General features: G+C 43.5%; 1 protein-coding gene across 1 annotated transcript in view; it reads left to right on the forward strand.

Moving 5' to 3' along the window:
• Uaca (uveal autoantigen with coiled-coil domains and ankyrin repeats) overlaps positions 1 to 17,263 on the forward strand; it is a 59,803-nt gene that overhangs the window by 39,517 nt on the left and 3,023 nt on the right. The window contains exons 8-17 of the mRNA XM_070042989.1: positions 1,400 to 1,581; positions 2,575 to 2,612; positions 5,436 to 5,495; positions 5,989 to 6,096; positions 6,939 to 6,971; positions 7,460 to 7,558; positions 8,732 to 8,768; positions 9,840 to 9,892; positions 11,751 to 14,489; positions 15,720 to 15,872. Of these exons, the coding sequence (XP_069899090.1) occupies positions 1,400 to 1,581; positions 2,575 to 2,612; positions 5,436 to 5,495; positions 5,989 to 6,096; positions 6,939 to 6,971; positions 7,460 to 7,558; positions 8,732 to 8,768; positions 9,840 to 9,892; positions 11,751 to 14,489; positions 15,720 to 15,872 (3,502 nt within the window). The remainder of the gene's footprint in view (positions 1 to 1,399; positions 1,582 to 2,574; positions 2,613 to 5,435; positions 5,496 to 5,988; positions 6,097 to 6,938; positions 6,972 to 7,459; positions 7,559 to 8,731; positions 8,769 to 9,839; positions 9,893 to 11,750; positions 14,490 to 15,719; positions 15,873 to 17,263) is intronic.

A 17,263-nucleotide genomic window follows, 5' to 3' on the forward strand; every position in this document is an offset into this window, starting at 1 on the left:
ATTTTTTTAAACAGAATTTTAGACTAGCAACTAAGGGAAAGGAGGCTATAGAAGAAAGAGAGCATTTGTCATGAAAGGCAAGAATAAATTTTCTAATGAAACAATTGTGTTTCAGTGTCCACAATTGAAAACAGAGTGAGACACAGGATCAGAACTTGATTTCAACAAGTGTTTGTTCCCTCATCAATAAAATTACAGGATTTGGTAAAATAATTTCTAGGATCCTTGTAAGTTTCCATAACAATTTAAGGCTATTACTGCGCAATTGTGCTTTGCCACTGTACTGTGAGTGTGTGGGATGTGTAGTGAGTTTCTCCTGTAGATCTACAGGGGCACTGAGATACATTTCAAACGAAGCCTGCCTGTAGATCTGAAAGATCTCCTTATAGAGGAAGCAACAGGACCCCAGGAAGAAAATCTCCTCCTTCATTGAAAGAAGGATTTCTAGGGGAAGTTTGTATGCTATGGCTCAGCTCACAAAGGGACCTTGAATAGTGGGGTTTTAATATATATGTAATTGTATTAATAGTATTAAGGTGTTGTACAGAGGGCTTATCATTTCATAAGTCAGCACATTTCTTTTTTAGACGATGTCCTTTACTTTCACCCAATTTTCCCCTCCTGTCCCTGGACCACAAGTTATATAGTTTGTTTTCCACCGAGTGTCTACTGGTACCATGGTTGCATTTGTTCACCCTTTCTCCCTCCATTTCTGTACCCCTATTTGCTCCTCCCCCCCAAAAGACAACAATAACAACAACAAAAATCCCCAAAGCAGAAACAAACACCACCATGACCAACAACAACAAAACCCATGCTTCCATTTCCTGCACTTTGTTTCTATAAATAGTATTTTAAATGTTCAGAGGCAAATCCTTGGGTTTGAACAAAGATGAGGGTGATTATTTATAGGACATTGAAGAAGTGGAATAAAATGGGTTAGTTTGGTGGCCTAAGAAAGTATGAGATGGTAGAAGATTCTTTTTTTTTTTTGCCAGTCATGGGGCCTGAACTCTGGGTCTGGGCACTCACTGTCCCTCAGCTCTTCAGCTCAAGGCTAGTGCTCTACCACTGGAGCCACAGCACCACTTCCGGCTTTTTCTGTTTATGTGGTGCTGAGGAATCGAACCCAGGGCCTCATGCTTGCAAGGCATGCACTCTACCGCTGAGCCACCTTCCCAGCCCTGAGATGGTAGAAGATTCTGTCTGCAAACAACACAAGGCAAATGCTTTTATAAATGTGAAAAATACAGGATAAAAGTATAAAGTGAAATCTATATCTGTGTCTATAGCAATTGTAACTTCTTAAAGTGCTTGTCTCTTCTTTAAGGTGCCCCTGGCAGAGTTATTCTGGACTGTTCTCTGGGGTTCTCCTCATTTTCTTCTGTCTGCCTTTCAGAACTGCTCTCATGCTGGGCTGTGAGTATGGCTGCAGAGACGCTGTAGAGGTCTTAATTAGAAATGGTGCTGATGTAAGCTTGCTGGATGCCCTCGGCCATGATAGTTCTTACTATGCAAGAATTGGGGACAACCTGGACATCCTCACCTTGCTGAGGACTGCATCAGAGAATGCCAGCAAAGGTACAGCCCTTTCCGTGACCAGGAAATACAGGCTGACTTGGTCAGCAGCCATCCTGAGACCTGGTCCCCCTCCCTCTGTCATGATTGGCTTAATTATGTCATCGTCACTTGTTGCCAGGAAGTTTTATCACATATAGTTGAGTTTATCAAGTGAACCTTGATCTGTGGACCAATCTAAGAACTAAGGCACGAGGCAGTTCAAATGTCTTACTAATGTTTTTTGATGGACCCATAAAAATAACATTGATTTTCTTTCTTCTGCTAAAGAAGAGGGAAACCCCTAACTTTTATTCTTCTAAAGCTTTAAAGAAACAACAGCTGTTTCCACACACATACAAACCAGTCAGTTACTCAGTTCTGAATGCTTGTGGATATTTTTCTGTTTATGAAAAAAAACTTGGAAAATATATAAAAGCACAATGCACAGGTAGCCATTCATTTTCTGCTCCGGCCCCTCCACGTATGAGCTGGGGCCCACGTCTCCTTATAGTCTTTCTTCCTGCTCATGTTGGGATAATAATTTAACTTTTTGATAATATATTTGAATTTGGCTTTTCTAATCGCAAATATTTTTCTCTAGTATATTTTTTCGTGATGCATAAGATCCCATTTATTTAAATTTAGTTTGATAAAGCATCTTTCTACAGGAGGTGTTTAAGCTATTGGAGTTTTCCCCTGTTTTTTTTTGTATAGATAAATATTTGCAATATTTTTATTATCCCCTTTAGATAAATTCCTAGGGACTGAGTCACTAGGCAGCAGGGATATACACTGGTTTAAGTTTTTTTGATATTTATTAACAAATTTCTTCCCAGTTTACCTTAATACCATCATTTGGGGAAAGTGGGAAACTTGCTAATTGGATAGATGAAAACAATGTTATCTTGTCATAAGCTCTGGCAAGCTTTCCAGGAAGGTTTAAAATGTACTTACTAACACACCTGCCCGATTTACACTGTTGTCCCACCGGTTTTCTCTCTCTTTAATCTTTAGGGAGAGAACTTTGGAGGAAAGGAGCTCCTTTGCAACAGGTAGAACTTAATTTTAATTTTAACCATTATGTGTAGTGTGTGGCTTAGTTGACGTGCTTGGGAAAGCCAGTTAGAGATGTACCACTCCTGTGAGTTTGGAGCATGATGCCCTACTTGGTGATCTATGCGCATGAAGAACCTAGGTGCTGGGGTCATGATGTTCTGATGTTCTGTGAAGACACCTTCACGTAGATCAGTCTCAGTTAATACGCCTAGTAGGGGGTGGGCAGGCAGTCTGGGGCCTTGATCACCTCCTAATGTGTGAAGTTCCTATCCTTACTTGAGGTTCTTAAATGATGAGTTTTGGCCTGACAGGTACTGCCTGCCCTCTTCTCCTTACAACAGAGCCAAGTATGTCCTGTTCTGGGAGGATGCTACCAGTACACTAAGAAATGAAGATAACTGGGTTTGGGGGGAGGGTGGGAGGACAGATAATTGTTGTTGGTGTACTTGGTCTTTTGTTTGGGTTTTGTTTTTTCTCAGACTGGGTCTCCCTTCATAGGCTGGCCACAAACTCCAGGTCCTCCTACCTCAGCCTCCTGAGTGCTGGCAGGCCCCACCATGCAAAAACACAGGACTCAAAACGAATAATATGTTGTGATTTTAATACTGCTCTTAACATTTCTTTTTGTATTTCTTATATGTGGATCTAATTGAGGACTTGTCTTTAAAAAATAACATAGTCCCCGAAACAGTTTATACTTGGTACTAATTTTACTAACAAGCAGTTTAACACTGGTTTTGTGTCTCAGCTGGAGTAAATGTGTCCTGTTCTGCTCTCCTCTCTCAAGTTGAAGTGGTTGTACGACACTCTGGCTCCAGGCTAGCGTAGGCAGCTTTCCTCCCACGCTAGTTCTCTGCTCTCCTCCAGAACCTCTAGTCCCCGAAGAGAAAGCCCTCAGGTACCACCCGCGCCTCACCATCACTTTGTCATCTCATCATCCGCCGACTCCCATGCTGCATTCAAGCATCTCCCTTCCCTGCATCAGTGTGCGGCGCTCACCCACACATGGCTCATGTCTGTTGTCTGTCTGTTCCCACTTTTCTTCCCCTCTGGGGTAACTTTCTAACCTCTCCCTGTTCCTCTGCTAGCCAGCCTAGGATAAGAGGAGGAGGAGGAGGAGAAGGAGGAGGAAGAAAGGAGTCAAATACAGTGTCCACTGCTCAGTCTGCACCTTCCACCTCACATGGAATGGGAAAACTGCACTCTGCAGTGTTCAGTAGGGGGCGCTGTTAGAGGGAAGCAGTGCAGAGCTCCCTGTAGGTTATCTGAGTGAAAACAAGGAGCTTGTGTTTTACTGGGAACAGTAAGGCCGCTGGCTCTGAAATGTATTGTATACTCCTAGAATCCCCGCTGTCCATAGGATTTATTCTGGTCCTATGATCAGTAGCCCGCAGTGTACTTGCAGATACACCTCTAGTGTCTGCAGGGGACATCAGTGTGTGGTCCCAGCCCTTGAAAGCACCTAGGTCTGGAGGAAGAAGAATTTGGCAGCACCGGGCAGCATAGCCCTCCCTTCATCTCCACGAAGTCAAAGCAGGCTGAGGGAGGAAGCTGCCAAGGGTGGGGCTGGGTAGGGCCCTCACAGACGCATGTCCTTGCCTACTAGGCTGCAGAAGGAAGCCGTGCTCTGTGAAGGAGACAGGAGAAGCCAGTCAGGTAGCAGTTGCTGAGTCAAGGACTTTGCATTTATACCCGCACACCCCACCACTGCTGGCCAGCAGCAGGTATCAATGGTGTGTGCCCTACCCTGTGGAGCCAGGGTGCCAGGGAGGGACTTTAGGAATCTATCAGGAATCTAGTGTTAAGGTCAGCATTTCTGAGGAGCTGGGCTGGAGTGGAGGAATTGTGGAAAGTGGGATGATAAAGTGAGCGGTGCCCAGATGACAGGCTTCTCTGGTGGACAGGCCTCTGGCAGAAAAGTAGTTGGAGCCAAATTTGGACCACACCTTTAATGTTTTATCAAAGTCCTAGAATGATGGTTAGTTATAACAGAAGCCTTCAAAGAGTCGGATACAGAGTAGCTTTTTAATAATACCCAAATTCTCCTCCAGACACATTAGAATGATGGTTTAAAACTTGGTTCAACAAAACTGGATGAAACGAGAAAAATAACTTGGAGTATGAAAACAGTCTCTTATGAAAACCTCAGGAAGAGGTTTTTTTAGCTTTCTAAATTAGTTATTCTGCAGATGTCAAGATGAGTTTGGGGGAAAAAAGGGAGGCTAAGGGTTGGTCTGTTTACTCACTGTGTTGTGTTTTTGTTGACATTAGTCTCTAAGCTGCAGGAAAGTTGCACAGCAGTAGGTGCACAAAAACAATGTTTACCCGCCCAGGCCATTTGGAGAACTTTTGTGTACTTGGGTAGCAGGGCTGTCTGTCTCCTCAGGAAGCCACTCCTGAGATTGTATCTGGGCAGGGCTAGAGGGGAAAGCAAGTTGTAGGGACCCCTGCTGTCCTTACCACTTAATGCGACCTGCTGTTTCTAATTACACTCTTATTTGGGAGTGGTAGGTGGGGCTTTTAGCACTGTGTGTGTGTGTGTGTGTGTGTGTGTGTGTGTGTGTGTGTGTGTGTGTGTGTTGTGTCTAGTACAAATTTTCCTTTTTAAAATGTGATGGTTTTAATCTATACCAATTGTTAAGTTTTAAAAATTCTCTTAGTATTTAAAAACATGCTACACTTGTCTTAGTAAACCCTGTCTCATTGAAACACTGTGCATTTTAAGTGGACATGCCGCCCCCTGGTGGTATGTGCAGTCTGCTGTACTTTTCTGTGCCCTCATGCGTGCTAACCTGCCCTTTCTTTATGTTTCTCCAAAGTGGAATGTAAAAGAAGAGGTCAACATGAAGTCGAATCAGAGAGAGCGTCCCAGTGTTCAGGTACAAAGGAGAGCCAACTTGGTGCTTCCTTTAAGCACAGGTGGTCTGTGATTATGTCTTTTCTAGTTTATTCTACAAGAATTGACTTTGGGTGTGGGGGGAAACTAAGGCTTGAACTCAGGGCCTAGGACTTGTAAACAGATGTTCTGCCACTTGAGCCAGATCCCAGCTCTAAGGATTAGCTTATTATGAATGTTTGTATTATAGTAATGATTAAATTTATAATGTTGGAAGTATGATGTGCAAAGTATTGCTTTAATATTCATTAGAAAAACACAAATGATTTAACAGTTATGAAACTATTGGTTCAAGTGTGTCTTCATGAGATAGAAGATCATTTTGGAAAATTAATTACGATGATAAAAGTTAAATTGAATCACTCTTCTTAAAGCTGTTTTATGTACATATGTATGTGTATATGGTAGTGAACTGCTTTTAAAATTACCTTCTGTAATTGCTCTTTTTAAAGACTATGTTTTGTTTCTTATTTAAGGAGCTGGAGATTGAAAATGAAGATTTAAAAGAGAGATTGAGGAAAATTCAGCAAGAACAAAGAATATTGTTGGATAAAGTCAATGGCTTACAGTTACAACTGAATGAGGTGAGTGATCTGTCTAATCTTTTAAAAATTCCCAAATTAATGATATAGTCATTATCAGTAACAAATGATTATCCTTTGCCTGTTGATTCAAGTCCTGGTGCTAAAAGGTAAAACAGGTCTGAGCATGGTGACACACATCTATAATCCCAGCAACTGGGAGGTGGTTTAAGGTTAGTGGTTCAAGGCCAGCACAGGCAAAAAGTTAGTTAGATTACATCTCTGCAGATATGCTCGTGTGGTGGTGCATGGCTGTGGTCCAAGTACTTGGGAGGCAGAGGTGGTAAAGTTGATGTTCAAGATCAGCCAGTCTTGGCAAAAAAACTGTAGACTTAATCTGAAAAATAACTAAAGCAAAAAGGGCTTGGGCCATGGCTCAAGTGGTAAAATGCTTACCTAGTGTGCACAAAGACCCTGAGTTCACATACCAATACTGACCACCACCACCAACCCTCTTCCCTCCCCCCCCCCAAAAAAAAGCACAAACAAAAGCCAAATTGACTTTGGATTTTATCTGTAACACTGGACATGAGAAAATGTGGGTATGGGAAGAACAAAGAACCAAATTAGGCTTTTGAGGCCCTGGGCTTGGTGAGGAAGGAAGAGATGGAAGATGTGAGGAAGGAAGGAGAGCCAGTACTTTGGTTCTTTTGTCTTGAAAATGCTTGTGGAGTAGTGACCAGGCTGAACCGGTGCCCATGCACATGGCAGCACACAGACGCTTCCCATACCCGCATCCCCACTCTAAAGGCAACCCAGTCCTTTGAGAAGATGTCTGGCAAGCTTATATGCCTTTTAAGGAAAACTTTCAAGAGCTAAAGTGCGTTTCTTCTTCTTAAATCTAGGAAGTAATGGTTGCTGATGATCTGGAAAGTGAGGTAGGATGATACTTTTGTTTTTAAACCATAATAACGTTTTGCACATTGAGAATGGTATTGTAGAAGAGGTTTAGGTCCTAAATTGACATGGAGAGGCTTTTATTTCCAGTTATTGCTTAAAAAGAGAAGAAAGCTGGGTGTGACTGTCAAATTCTGTTCAATGTAGTTTTCTATGAATCTTGATATGAAAAGATGAAAAATCCTAAACATGGTAATGGAAATGTCCAAAAGTAATTGATTTAAAACAAGAAAAGTTTGAATTTTTTATCATACTATATATATATGTGTGTGTATATAAATCATATGTTTTATTAGCATATTTATATAAACAGCAACTCTACCACTGGTTAAATTAGGCCTGGTTTGGAGATGTCATTAACTCTAGTCCTTAAAGTCATTTCAGTTCACCTTTTCTAAAACATACTTTCAACTTAGTTAAAGCACAGGGTAATTTTGCTTTATTCTGTATTTATTCTATTCCATTTCAGAGAGAAAAGCTGAAGTCCCTTCTGGCAGCTAAAGAAAAGCAACATGAAGAAAGCTTAAGAACTATTGAGACTCTGAAAAACAGATTTAAATATATTGAGGTACAGAAAACTTAAATTATATCCTGTAATTCATAATTGGTAGCCACAGAGCTTAGCATCTGACTGGAACCGGGAGTCCCGAGTCTGTTCTCTGTGGCCTAATCTCAGGCAGTTTATTTGAGGTCTCTGAGTTGATTGCCCCATTGGCAAAGTGGGAGGCATTCCCCTTTTGCAGACATGCAGAGGCTGAATCATTGCAGGGATCAGATGAGGCTGGCATTTAACGCATCCTCCTCTCCCTTCCGAACTTTCCTTCATGTCCATTCTTCCCTTCTTTGGGCTTCCATTTTTACCTGCCACTGCAGGGCTTGTGAAAGTGATAAGAGCAGAGTGACAGATGGATGAGGGTGGGATATCCAGGCATGGGTTAGTCAGGGAATCACAGAAGAGAGGGCATGTAATCTGATCCAGGGCATATACTCACCTTTGCTTGCATCAGCTAGCTGTTTTTCTAAGATCAAGCTTTAGCTTTTAACCAAAATATAATATCCATTAAAAGGCATACCTGTTAAAACTAGTCTAGTTGATCAGTTTTCACAATTTTAGTATACCCAGATCAAAAAACCAAACATAACCTCACCCAGGAATACTGGCTTCTTGCCCTGCCCAGAGGGGAGCCACTTGTCCTGACTCTGTCTACATAGAATTATTCTATAAGGCCAGAGTGTATATTTTGTAGATATCACTTGTCACTGGGGAGGCTGCTGAAAGGGTCTTTTATGCACTGATTCTTTATGGCTGTTACAGGCCTTTGCCTCCGTTTCCGTTCTATCTATCTACTTTTGCCTTCACAAGTAATCAGTGCTTTATAAACTGAGTCTCTAGGCAGGGAGGTGGCCTGTCCTCCGGCAGTGGTGAGGTGCAGTGTGGCTCTGCCTTTTTAATGTGAAGCAGCAGCAAGTGCTAGCGGTTCAAAGTTGCTTGCTTTAGAGCAGTGAACTCTTTCTTTAAAACTCTAGGCTGTTTTCATGACAGTGCTCAGTGAAACAGTTTATTTCCAGCTGATCTCTCTTTGTTGCTGGTACTCTGTTTTAGGAGCTAGAATAATATTCTCGAGAAACAATGTCAGAGATATAGTTTTAATGATACTCATTGAAGTTAATATAGGTAAAATGTTTGACAAAATGCTGTAGTATCTACCTAAAATGATGTAATTCTTGTTTCTGATTTCAGAGTGATCATTTAGGCTCAGGAAGTCATTTCAGTAACCGTAAGTATGAAAGTATAGCTGCCAGCATGGCTCCCAGCTCAAGTGCAAAAGAACTTGTATACCTTCCTACCCTCCATACTCTCCACCCACACACACTGTGCACACCTCCTCATCCACTTGTAAGCCGCACATCCCCAAGGCACAGGAAGAGGCACATTCCAAAACAGTGGCCCTGACTCAGCCACTTTGATGTTTAAATGATATATTCTATATATCATTCTATAATGACCAAATTTGCCTTGTTCATTGGTAGATTCATTGTGATATTTGGGGCTTGGTTTTCATGGAAAGAAGCAATTTTCTGACTGGCAGAAATTAGACTCAGTACTGAAGCATTTTAGAATGACATGTGCTATAAACAACTCAGTTGATAATTATTTTTGGACTATAAAGAATCTTCACTTTTGTTTGTCCTCCAGTTTCACAGAATTCATCTAGAAGACCTGTTTTTCCCTTCCTGCTAAGTATTAAGTTACCTACTAATATCTACCCTCCAAATTTCAAAGATTATAATTTTAATTTTGAGCGTATATTTTGTAATAGTCAAGTAACCTGGTTACCCTAACAATCAGAGGATCTCCTAAAAATGGATAATAGCTGAGTATCAGTGGCTGATGCCTGTCATCCTAGCTGCTCAGGAGGCTGAGATCTGAGAATCATGGTTTGAAGCCAGCACAGGCAGGAAAGTCTGCGAGACTCTTATTTCCAATAAACTACTCAAAAGCCAGAAGTGGCTCTGTGGCTCAACACTAGCCTTGAGCACAGAGAGGCTCAGGGACAGAATCTGGGCCTTGAGTTCAAGCACCAGGACTGGCAAAAAAAGGGTGGGAGGCATGATTTAGGCAGTGGAGCACCTGCCTAAACAATATCTTAGTATCTTTTGTTCAGTAGGTTTCAGGTGTTTCTTTGTATCTAATAAGAAAAGTATCAATATTTTAGAGCAAGGATGATTTCATGTTGTTCTTGTTCTCTTTTGATCCTACGTAAATGGCAGGAGGAAATGATACCAACTTTATCTTTGTCTTTAGTGTGGATAGTTTGTTAAGATGTCATTTCTTTGGACTTATTCAGGAAAAGAAGACATGCTTCTTAAGCAAAGTCAGATGTACATGACGGACCTACAGGTAATTCTGTTTTATTTTGTAAAATATTTGAAGAGTCGATGTGCCAGTGGCTCATGCCTGTAATCATAGCTACTCAGGAGGCTAAAACCTGAGGATTGTAGTTTGAAGCCAGTCTGAGCAGGAAAGTTCATGAGTCTCTTAATTACCAAAAGGCCAGAAATAGAGCTGTGTCTCAAGTGGTAGAATACTAGCCTCAATTACAAAAGCTAGGGACACACCAAGGTCCTGAATTCAAGCCACAGGACCAGTACTCGCTCGTGCACGTGCGTGTGCACACACGCACACACACACATACAGAACACATTTGTGCCTATGTAAAAAACACGCATACCTTGAGTAGGGTTTTCATTGTCACAGCTGCTTTTGCTTTCTTGAGTTTAATGAAGGCAGGTCTGACTACCTGTGGTGCCCTCTAGTATGACAGTGACCTAAGATGGAGATTAGGATTTCTATCTCCTCATCTTTGGTACTAAGCCTCCTCTTTTCACCATGGCTAGTTATCACCTCACGTTTGCCGTATAAAGGAGAAGACATCAGAGGATCTTTCCAAAGCAATCTGTTGATTTTGAAGTGTATTTTCTTTTGCAATTAAATATATATTCTACGTTTAGGAAATTCACCTCAGAAACTCCAAAACCAAACTTCCAAGAGGTAGCGTGTTGGCTGCTTTTCTTTACTGCTTTTCTTTACTCCTCCTCACCTTTATTTTCCAGAAGATGCAGGCTTGCACTTCTAAAGCCTGTAGGACTGATACCTGCTTGGGCTTTAAAGGCTGTTTTTATCTGGCCTCCACCACAGGCAGAATAAGCAAGCCTAGGGGAGGCTCAGTGCTCAATTCTGAGTATCTACGAGGACAGAGTGGTCTTCAGGTGACCAGTATTTAAGAAGATTGGAGTAATGCTCAGTTGTAATGAGCATGGAAGATAGGGTGTAATTTGGTGAATTGCAGTTGTGTTAGTCTATAGTAACAGAGGAACTGAGAGACAATTCAGGAGCAGCAAGGCTAGGAAATGGCTCCGTGGTGTCCATTTGCTTTATGTCCATGCAGAGGAGGGCAGCTTCTATCCAACTGACAGCTGTAATGTGAGCCCCGTCCTCTGGTAGCAACCACGTGCTGCCGTCAACGAATTACACTCGTAAGGTACATCTACTGTCTGAGCAGGGGTCATCAAGCACTCACATGCCATCTTTCAAGATTCTGTGCTCCTTTCTGAACTATTTCATGCCAAGATTTAATTCGGCTTCTTTTTGTCAGCACTGGTCAATAGAACAAAGTAGTAATCAAATTTTATGCTAAATTCTCAGTTGTCTCCCTGAGAGAACTCCATCTCTTCTCTGAGTCGGCGGGCATTTCCCTGACTCCTTTCACAACTGCCTTTATTTGGGCATATTTCCTAAATTTACAGAGCACTGTGTCGGAGTTGACAGTGAGGCTACACAGAAACCGTATTATCTTATTAGAAGTCTTAACAGTAGGTAATTCTGTGAAATTATTTGCATATTTGAAATCACAGTACCTTTATTTATGGCTCTGATGGCTTACTTTAGACTCTGGAGCGCCAGATAGGAGTAACAAAACATAGAAGTAGTGAGTAGGTCTTGGTAGAGTTGAACCCAGTAGAACCCAGATGCTACAGCTCCTCTTCTTTGTTCTGCCAGAAGTAGGCTTAAGAGAACATGAAGTGAACAGAACCCTCAGGAGGTTGTGAGCACAGTGAGGGGGGTTCATGCCAGAACTGAATTTTTGTGCTGATCCTCCCTCCTTTCCTCCCTCCTTACAGGGTGGAAACTTCTATACATTTCTGTAACTTAAGTAAAGACCGTTGGCACCTCCATTAATGCTGTCTTTCCTTTTCAGGGTACTCCCCCGGGCACGGCAGCCCAGGTACAGAGCAGGTCTGTGCTACGACCACTGGAGCTGGCTTCCCCCAATCAGACCTCCTACTCCGAAAGTGAGATTCTAAAGAGAGAGTTCGAAGCCATGCGGACCTTCTGTGATTCAGCAAAACAAGACCGACTCAAGCTCCAAAATGAACTGGCCCACAAGGTGGCTGAGTGTAAAGCCTTGGCCCTGGAGTGCGAGAGGGTCAAAGAGGACTCAGATGAGCAGATCAAGCAGCTAGAAGATGCCCTGAAGGACGTGCAGAAGAGGATGTATGAGTCAGAGGGGAAAGTGAAGCAAATGCAGACCCACTTTCTGGCCCTCAAGGAGCACCTGACCAGCGAAGCTGCCTCAGGACACCCCCGGGCCATGGAGGAACTGAAGGAGCAGTTGAAAGACATGAAGGTCAAGTACGAAGGCGCCTCCACGGAGGTGGGCAAACTCCGGAACCAGATGAGACAGAGTGAGAGGCTGGTGGAAGAACTGAGGAGGGAGGAAGGCCGGCTGAGGGAGGAAACGGCATGGCTGCAGAAGGAGCGAAGCACGTGCAGGATGGAGCAAGAGGAGGCAGGGAGGAAGGTGACGGAGATGGAGGGCCAGGTGAAGCAGCTGCAGGCACAGCTGGCTCTTGCCGTTCCTCCAGAAACATTTGAAAACATGAAGAGCGTATTATCGAGCGAGGTGAGTGAGAAAACCAAGAAACTAGCGGAGGTAGAAAGAGAACGGGAGAAATCAGTCAGTGAAGTCAGACAGTTGAAGAGAGAGCTGGAGAGCATGAAGGCCCAGCTGGCCGAGCATGTCCGGCCCGAGGAGCATGAGCAGCTCAAGCGCCGGTGGGAGCAGAAGTCTGGGGAACTGGGGAAGAAGGTCACTGAGTTGACGCTGAAAAACCAGGCCCTCCAGAGGGAACTGGAGAGAGCGGGCGTGGACAGTCAGCTCCTCAGCCGGCAAGTTCACGACCTGACAGTGGAGATGAAGAATCACTACGTTCCTCTGAAAGTCAGCGAAGAAATGAAAAAGTCACACGACGTGAACATTGATGACTTGAATAAAAAACTTTCAGATGCCACACAGAAGTACACAGAAAAGAAGTTGGAAACAGAGAAACTACAGATGGAAAATGACAGGTTAAGTAAGCACGTTAGCCGCCTGGAAACTGTGTTCATATCTCCCGAGAAACATGAAAAGGAGCTTGGGGCTCTGAAAGCCAACCTTGGTGAACTTAAAAATCAGCTCTCTGAACTTAATAAAAAATGTGGGGAAGACCAGGAAAAAATTCACACACTCCTGTCTGAAAACACTAGCTTGAAAAAGACCCTGAACCTCCAGTACGTGCCAGTCAAAACCCATGAAGAGGTTAAAAGCGCACTGAACAGCACGCTGGAGAAAACTAAGAGAGAATTATCGGACATGAAGAAAAGATTTGAAGACATAAATCAAGCATTTGTAAAAGTCAAAGATGAGAACGAAATCCTCAAAAGGAACCTGGAAAACACTCAGAATCAAATGAAAGCCGAGTACATCAGCCTGGATGAGCATGAGGCCAAGCTGGAGGCCACAGGTCAGAAGCTGAAGGAGGTGCAGGATGCCAATGCTGCTGTCCTGGCTGACTATAAGCGAGGTCAGGAGGAGATCCTGACACTGCATGCAGAAATCAAGGCCCAGAAGAAGGAGCTGGACACGATACAAGAATGTATTAGGCTGAAGTACACGCCGATTATCAGCTTTGAAGAGTGTGAGCGGAAATTCAAAGCAACAGAGAAAGAACTGAAAGAGCAGTTAGCGGAACAGACACAGAAGTGCCAGGTCAGGGAAGAAGAGGCCAAGAAAAGTGAACAGGAAAACAACAGGCTCAAGAAGGAGATTGTTACTCTTCAGAAGGAGTTAAAGGACACGCATGTCCTGATGGGGAATGCCCGGGAAACGGAAAGAGCATTAGGCAGGAAAACAGAAGAGCTAAACAAACAGGTGAAAGATCTGTCACAGAAATACACCGAAGTGAAGAATGAGAAAGAGAAGCTACTAGAGGAAAAGGCCAAACAGACTGCCGAGATCCTCGCCACACAAAGTATAATGCAGAAGCAGCATGTCCCAGTGGAACAGGTGGAGGCGCTGAAAAAGTCTCTCAATGGCACCATTGAGAACTTAAGGGAGGAGATAAAGAGCAAGCAACGGTGTTGTGAGAAGGAGCAGCAGGCTGTGAGCAGGCTGCAGCAGCAGTTGGACAATCAAAGGAACTCTTCTGTGCCCCTGGCAGAACACTTGCAGGTTAAGGAGGCCTTTGAGAAGGAGGTTGGGATCATGAAAGCGAGCTTGAGAGAAAAGGAGGAGGAAAGCCAAAATAAAACAGCAGAAGTCTCCAAGCTCCAGACTGAGGTTCAGAGTACTAAACAGGCGCTAAGGAAATTAGAGACCAGAGAGGTGGTAGATTTGTCTAAATACAAGGCAACGAAAAGTGATTTGGAGGCCCAGGTCTCCAGCCTGAATGAAAAACTGGCCAGTCTGAACCGGAAGTATGATGAAGTGTGCGAGGAGGTTTTGCATGCTCAAAAGAAGAAATTATTGGTGAGAGAAGAGAAGGAGTCGCTACGCTGCAGCCTTGAGCAGGAGATAGAGGACCAGAAAGAGCGGTGTGATAAGTCTCTAACTACCATCTCAGAGTTACAGAGGAGAATCCAGGAATCTGCCCAGCAGATTGAAGCCAAAGATAATAAGGTAGGCGTAAAATTTGCATTACAACAGATTGGAAAGCCCAGAGCTGGATTGCCAGAATAGGAGACAGTAATTCACAGGCAGGCTTACAAAAGCCTGACCAAGAGTCACCTTTCCGGTTTGACTACTGCTATGTAAAAAAATCCTGAATTTAAGTGCACAAAAAAGCAAAAGGAGTTTTCCTTCAGCTGGTCCAGATGGGAGACCTGAGACTCACTTGGCTGATAGATAGATAGGTCCATGGGTTTATGGTATCTGGGGAACTGGATGAAGGGGAGGAATAAAGCCCTGTGTGGGCTGTGTGAAATTGAGCCACTGGGGAGTGTCCAGTCTTGTCTGTGAGAGCTCCCCCTCTCCCCCCCCCACCCTCCTGAGGCCTTGGGCCTCCTCCCAATCTTTCTGCACAGTGATCCCTTCACCCTTTCCCTCCTTTCTGTGCCAATTCCTATGGGTTCTAAAGACCTTGGTTCTCCTTCCTGAGTTCTCCTACACTTAAGTGGTTCCTCTTCTGCTTTGTTTTCTTTGCCATTTACATAAAACATTTTCGTTGCCAAGTTCAGATTACCTGGTTGATCAGGGTTCATAACATTCTCATGTCAGTTTACAGAATACTCAATTTTGTTTTTGAAACATAACCATATAGTCTAGAGATAAAGATTGACAGCAGCTTTTCCCATTCATGAGTAATGATAAATGCCTCTCTCCTCAGTGGACAGGCTTGACACTTAACCTCTGGCACATGTTCCTGCAAGATCTAGAATTTAAAACTTTTCAGCATGTATGGAAAGTAGAAATATGGTTGTATAGAACTATAATGGCCAGCTACTAATTTCTTCTGCATGCTCCCATTATACAACTCCAAAGGAACCAGGCTCATAAGTGGATTCCAGATGCACCTGATCTATGCTCCTTTACTTTCCCTTCTAACCATTTCTCACAGTTTCTAAACCTCCAGGTCCTTACCTGCTGCTCAAAAGTAAGAAGAGTCAATTCTGCTCAACTCTGAGACTGTACCTGTTATTTTTTCTTAACTCAGTAATACCTTTGTAGGAAATTTATTATGGGGACTTTAACTCAAGAAATTATACTAATTACACATTGTCTATAATCATGGCAGTTTTTTGGTTTGTTAAAGGTAAAGCTTATGTCTCAAAGAATAATTTCTACATACAGATGCTCATTAGCAATGAATACTGCACATTTCTCCTATGTCTTTTTTCTCTCTTTCAAAAGATAACTGAGCTGCTCAATGATGTAGAGAGACTAAAGCAGGCACTCAATGGCCTCTCTCAGCTTACATACACCAGCAGCAGCCCCAGCAAGAGGCAGAGCCAGCTGGTTGACACCCTGCAGCACCAAGTAAAGGCCTTGCAGCAGCAGCTAGCTGTGAGTGACGGGCACATGGGGTGGGCCTCACTCTGAGTGATGGGTACACAGGGTGGGTCTTGCACTGTGACAGGTATGCACGCTGGGAGGGCTGGACCTCATGCTGTGAGTGAAGCTTAGATGGGAAACTGGGAACGTGGAGGTGCTCCACACCTGGAGCAGTCTAGTGCTCGTATACCTCATGTCCATATGTATTAAAAGAAGGCACTTGGATTTGGAAGCTAAAGCTGATCTGAGTCCTGCTACTTAACATGAGTGGCACAGAACACTTGTCTTCAAACATTGGCTTCCCATCCATGAGACAGAAGGACTGATCACTTGTTTGTTCACATTCTTGTGGAATGAGTGAGTGTCCTCTGCAGTCAGATATAAGTTCCTGCTAACATTTTCCCTTTCTGTAGGAATCAGTTATGAGTTGGTTTTGTGTGGAAGGAAGTTATTGCTGTAATTTGGATCCGGAGACAGCCTCCCTCCACCTGTGTTAAAGACTTAGTCCTCTGCATTGTGCCTAGTCTCTGCCTGTGCTGTTGGGAGGTGGTGGAACCTTTTAAGAAGAAGCAGGGCTTGCAGGGAGGTCTTCTGGCCATTGGAAGGTGACCTGAAAGGAGTTACAGCCCCCTCTTCTTCCTCTTCCCTTTCATCCTGGAAGGGGTGTCCTCCTGCTGTGATGCGCTCCCTTGCTGAACCCTCAGAACCCGTGAGCCAAAATAAACCTTTCCTCTTCTGAAGTGGGTTATCTTAAATATTTTGTTTCAATAACAGAAAGCTGACTAATACAATTTTTTAAAGTATTCGTTTTTTTTTTACACTCTTGATCTACAGACCAATGGTGGTAAAACATTGCAGTCAGCATGCCTAAAGGTTATGGTGGTCCTCCCCAACAGCTGGAAGTATTTGGTGTATTATACACATGGCACTGTGGGGATAGGAGAAAATGCCATCCCTCTCCCCAAGAAGATCTGAAGTTAGAGTGGCCAAATGCAGATCCATGACATGTAAAATGCAAGAGAGGTGTTCAGTACAAACCTGAGATTTAAGCAGTAAGTTTATAGTAAGCAGAACCTTGTTTGGCTTTGGCTTCTGCAGGCTGGAAAGACCCGGATGCTGCATATGCAGAGGGCAGGAGGAAGATATCACTACGCAACTGGGAGTAGGAGCTGTGGCCTCATCCTCCTAGAGGAGGACTTCCCTCCCCCACTGTGATGATGCCATTAGTCTGGCATCAAGAGTTGACCTAATGGATCACCTCTTCCAGATCCCACTTCCCAGCACTGATATACTTAATTGAAGGGAAAAATATACAACCCTAGCAGTTTTCCAGGAAGGAAAGACTATTGGAGGGGTGGGAGCTAGTTTTAAAGGCCTGGACTTGTAAGACAGATGGTTTTGGA

This window comes from Dipodomys merriami, unplaced genomic scaffold (assembly GCF_024711535.1).
Source record: "Dipodomys merriami isolate MVZ:Mamm:240054 unplaced genomic scaffold, mDipMer1.0.p SCAF_33, whole genome shotgun sequence".
Taxonomy (NCBI): domain Eukaryota; kingdom Metazoa; phylum Chordata; class Mammalia; order Rodentia; family Heteromyidae; genus Dipodomys; species Dipodomys merriami.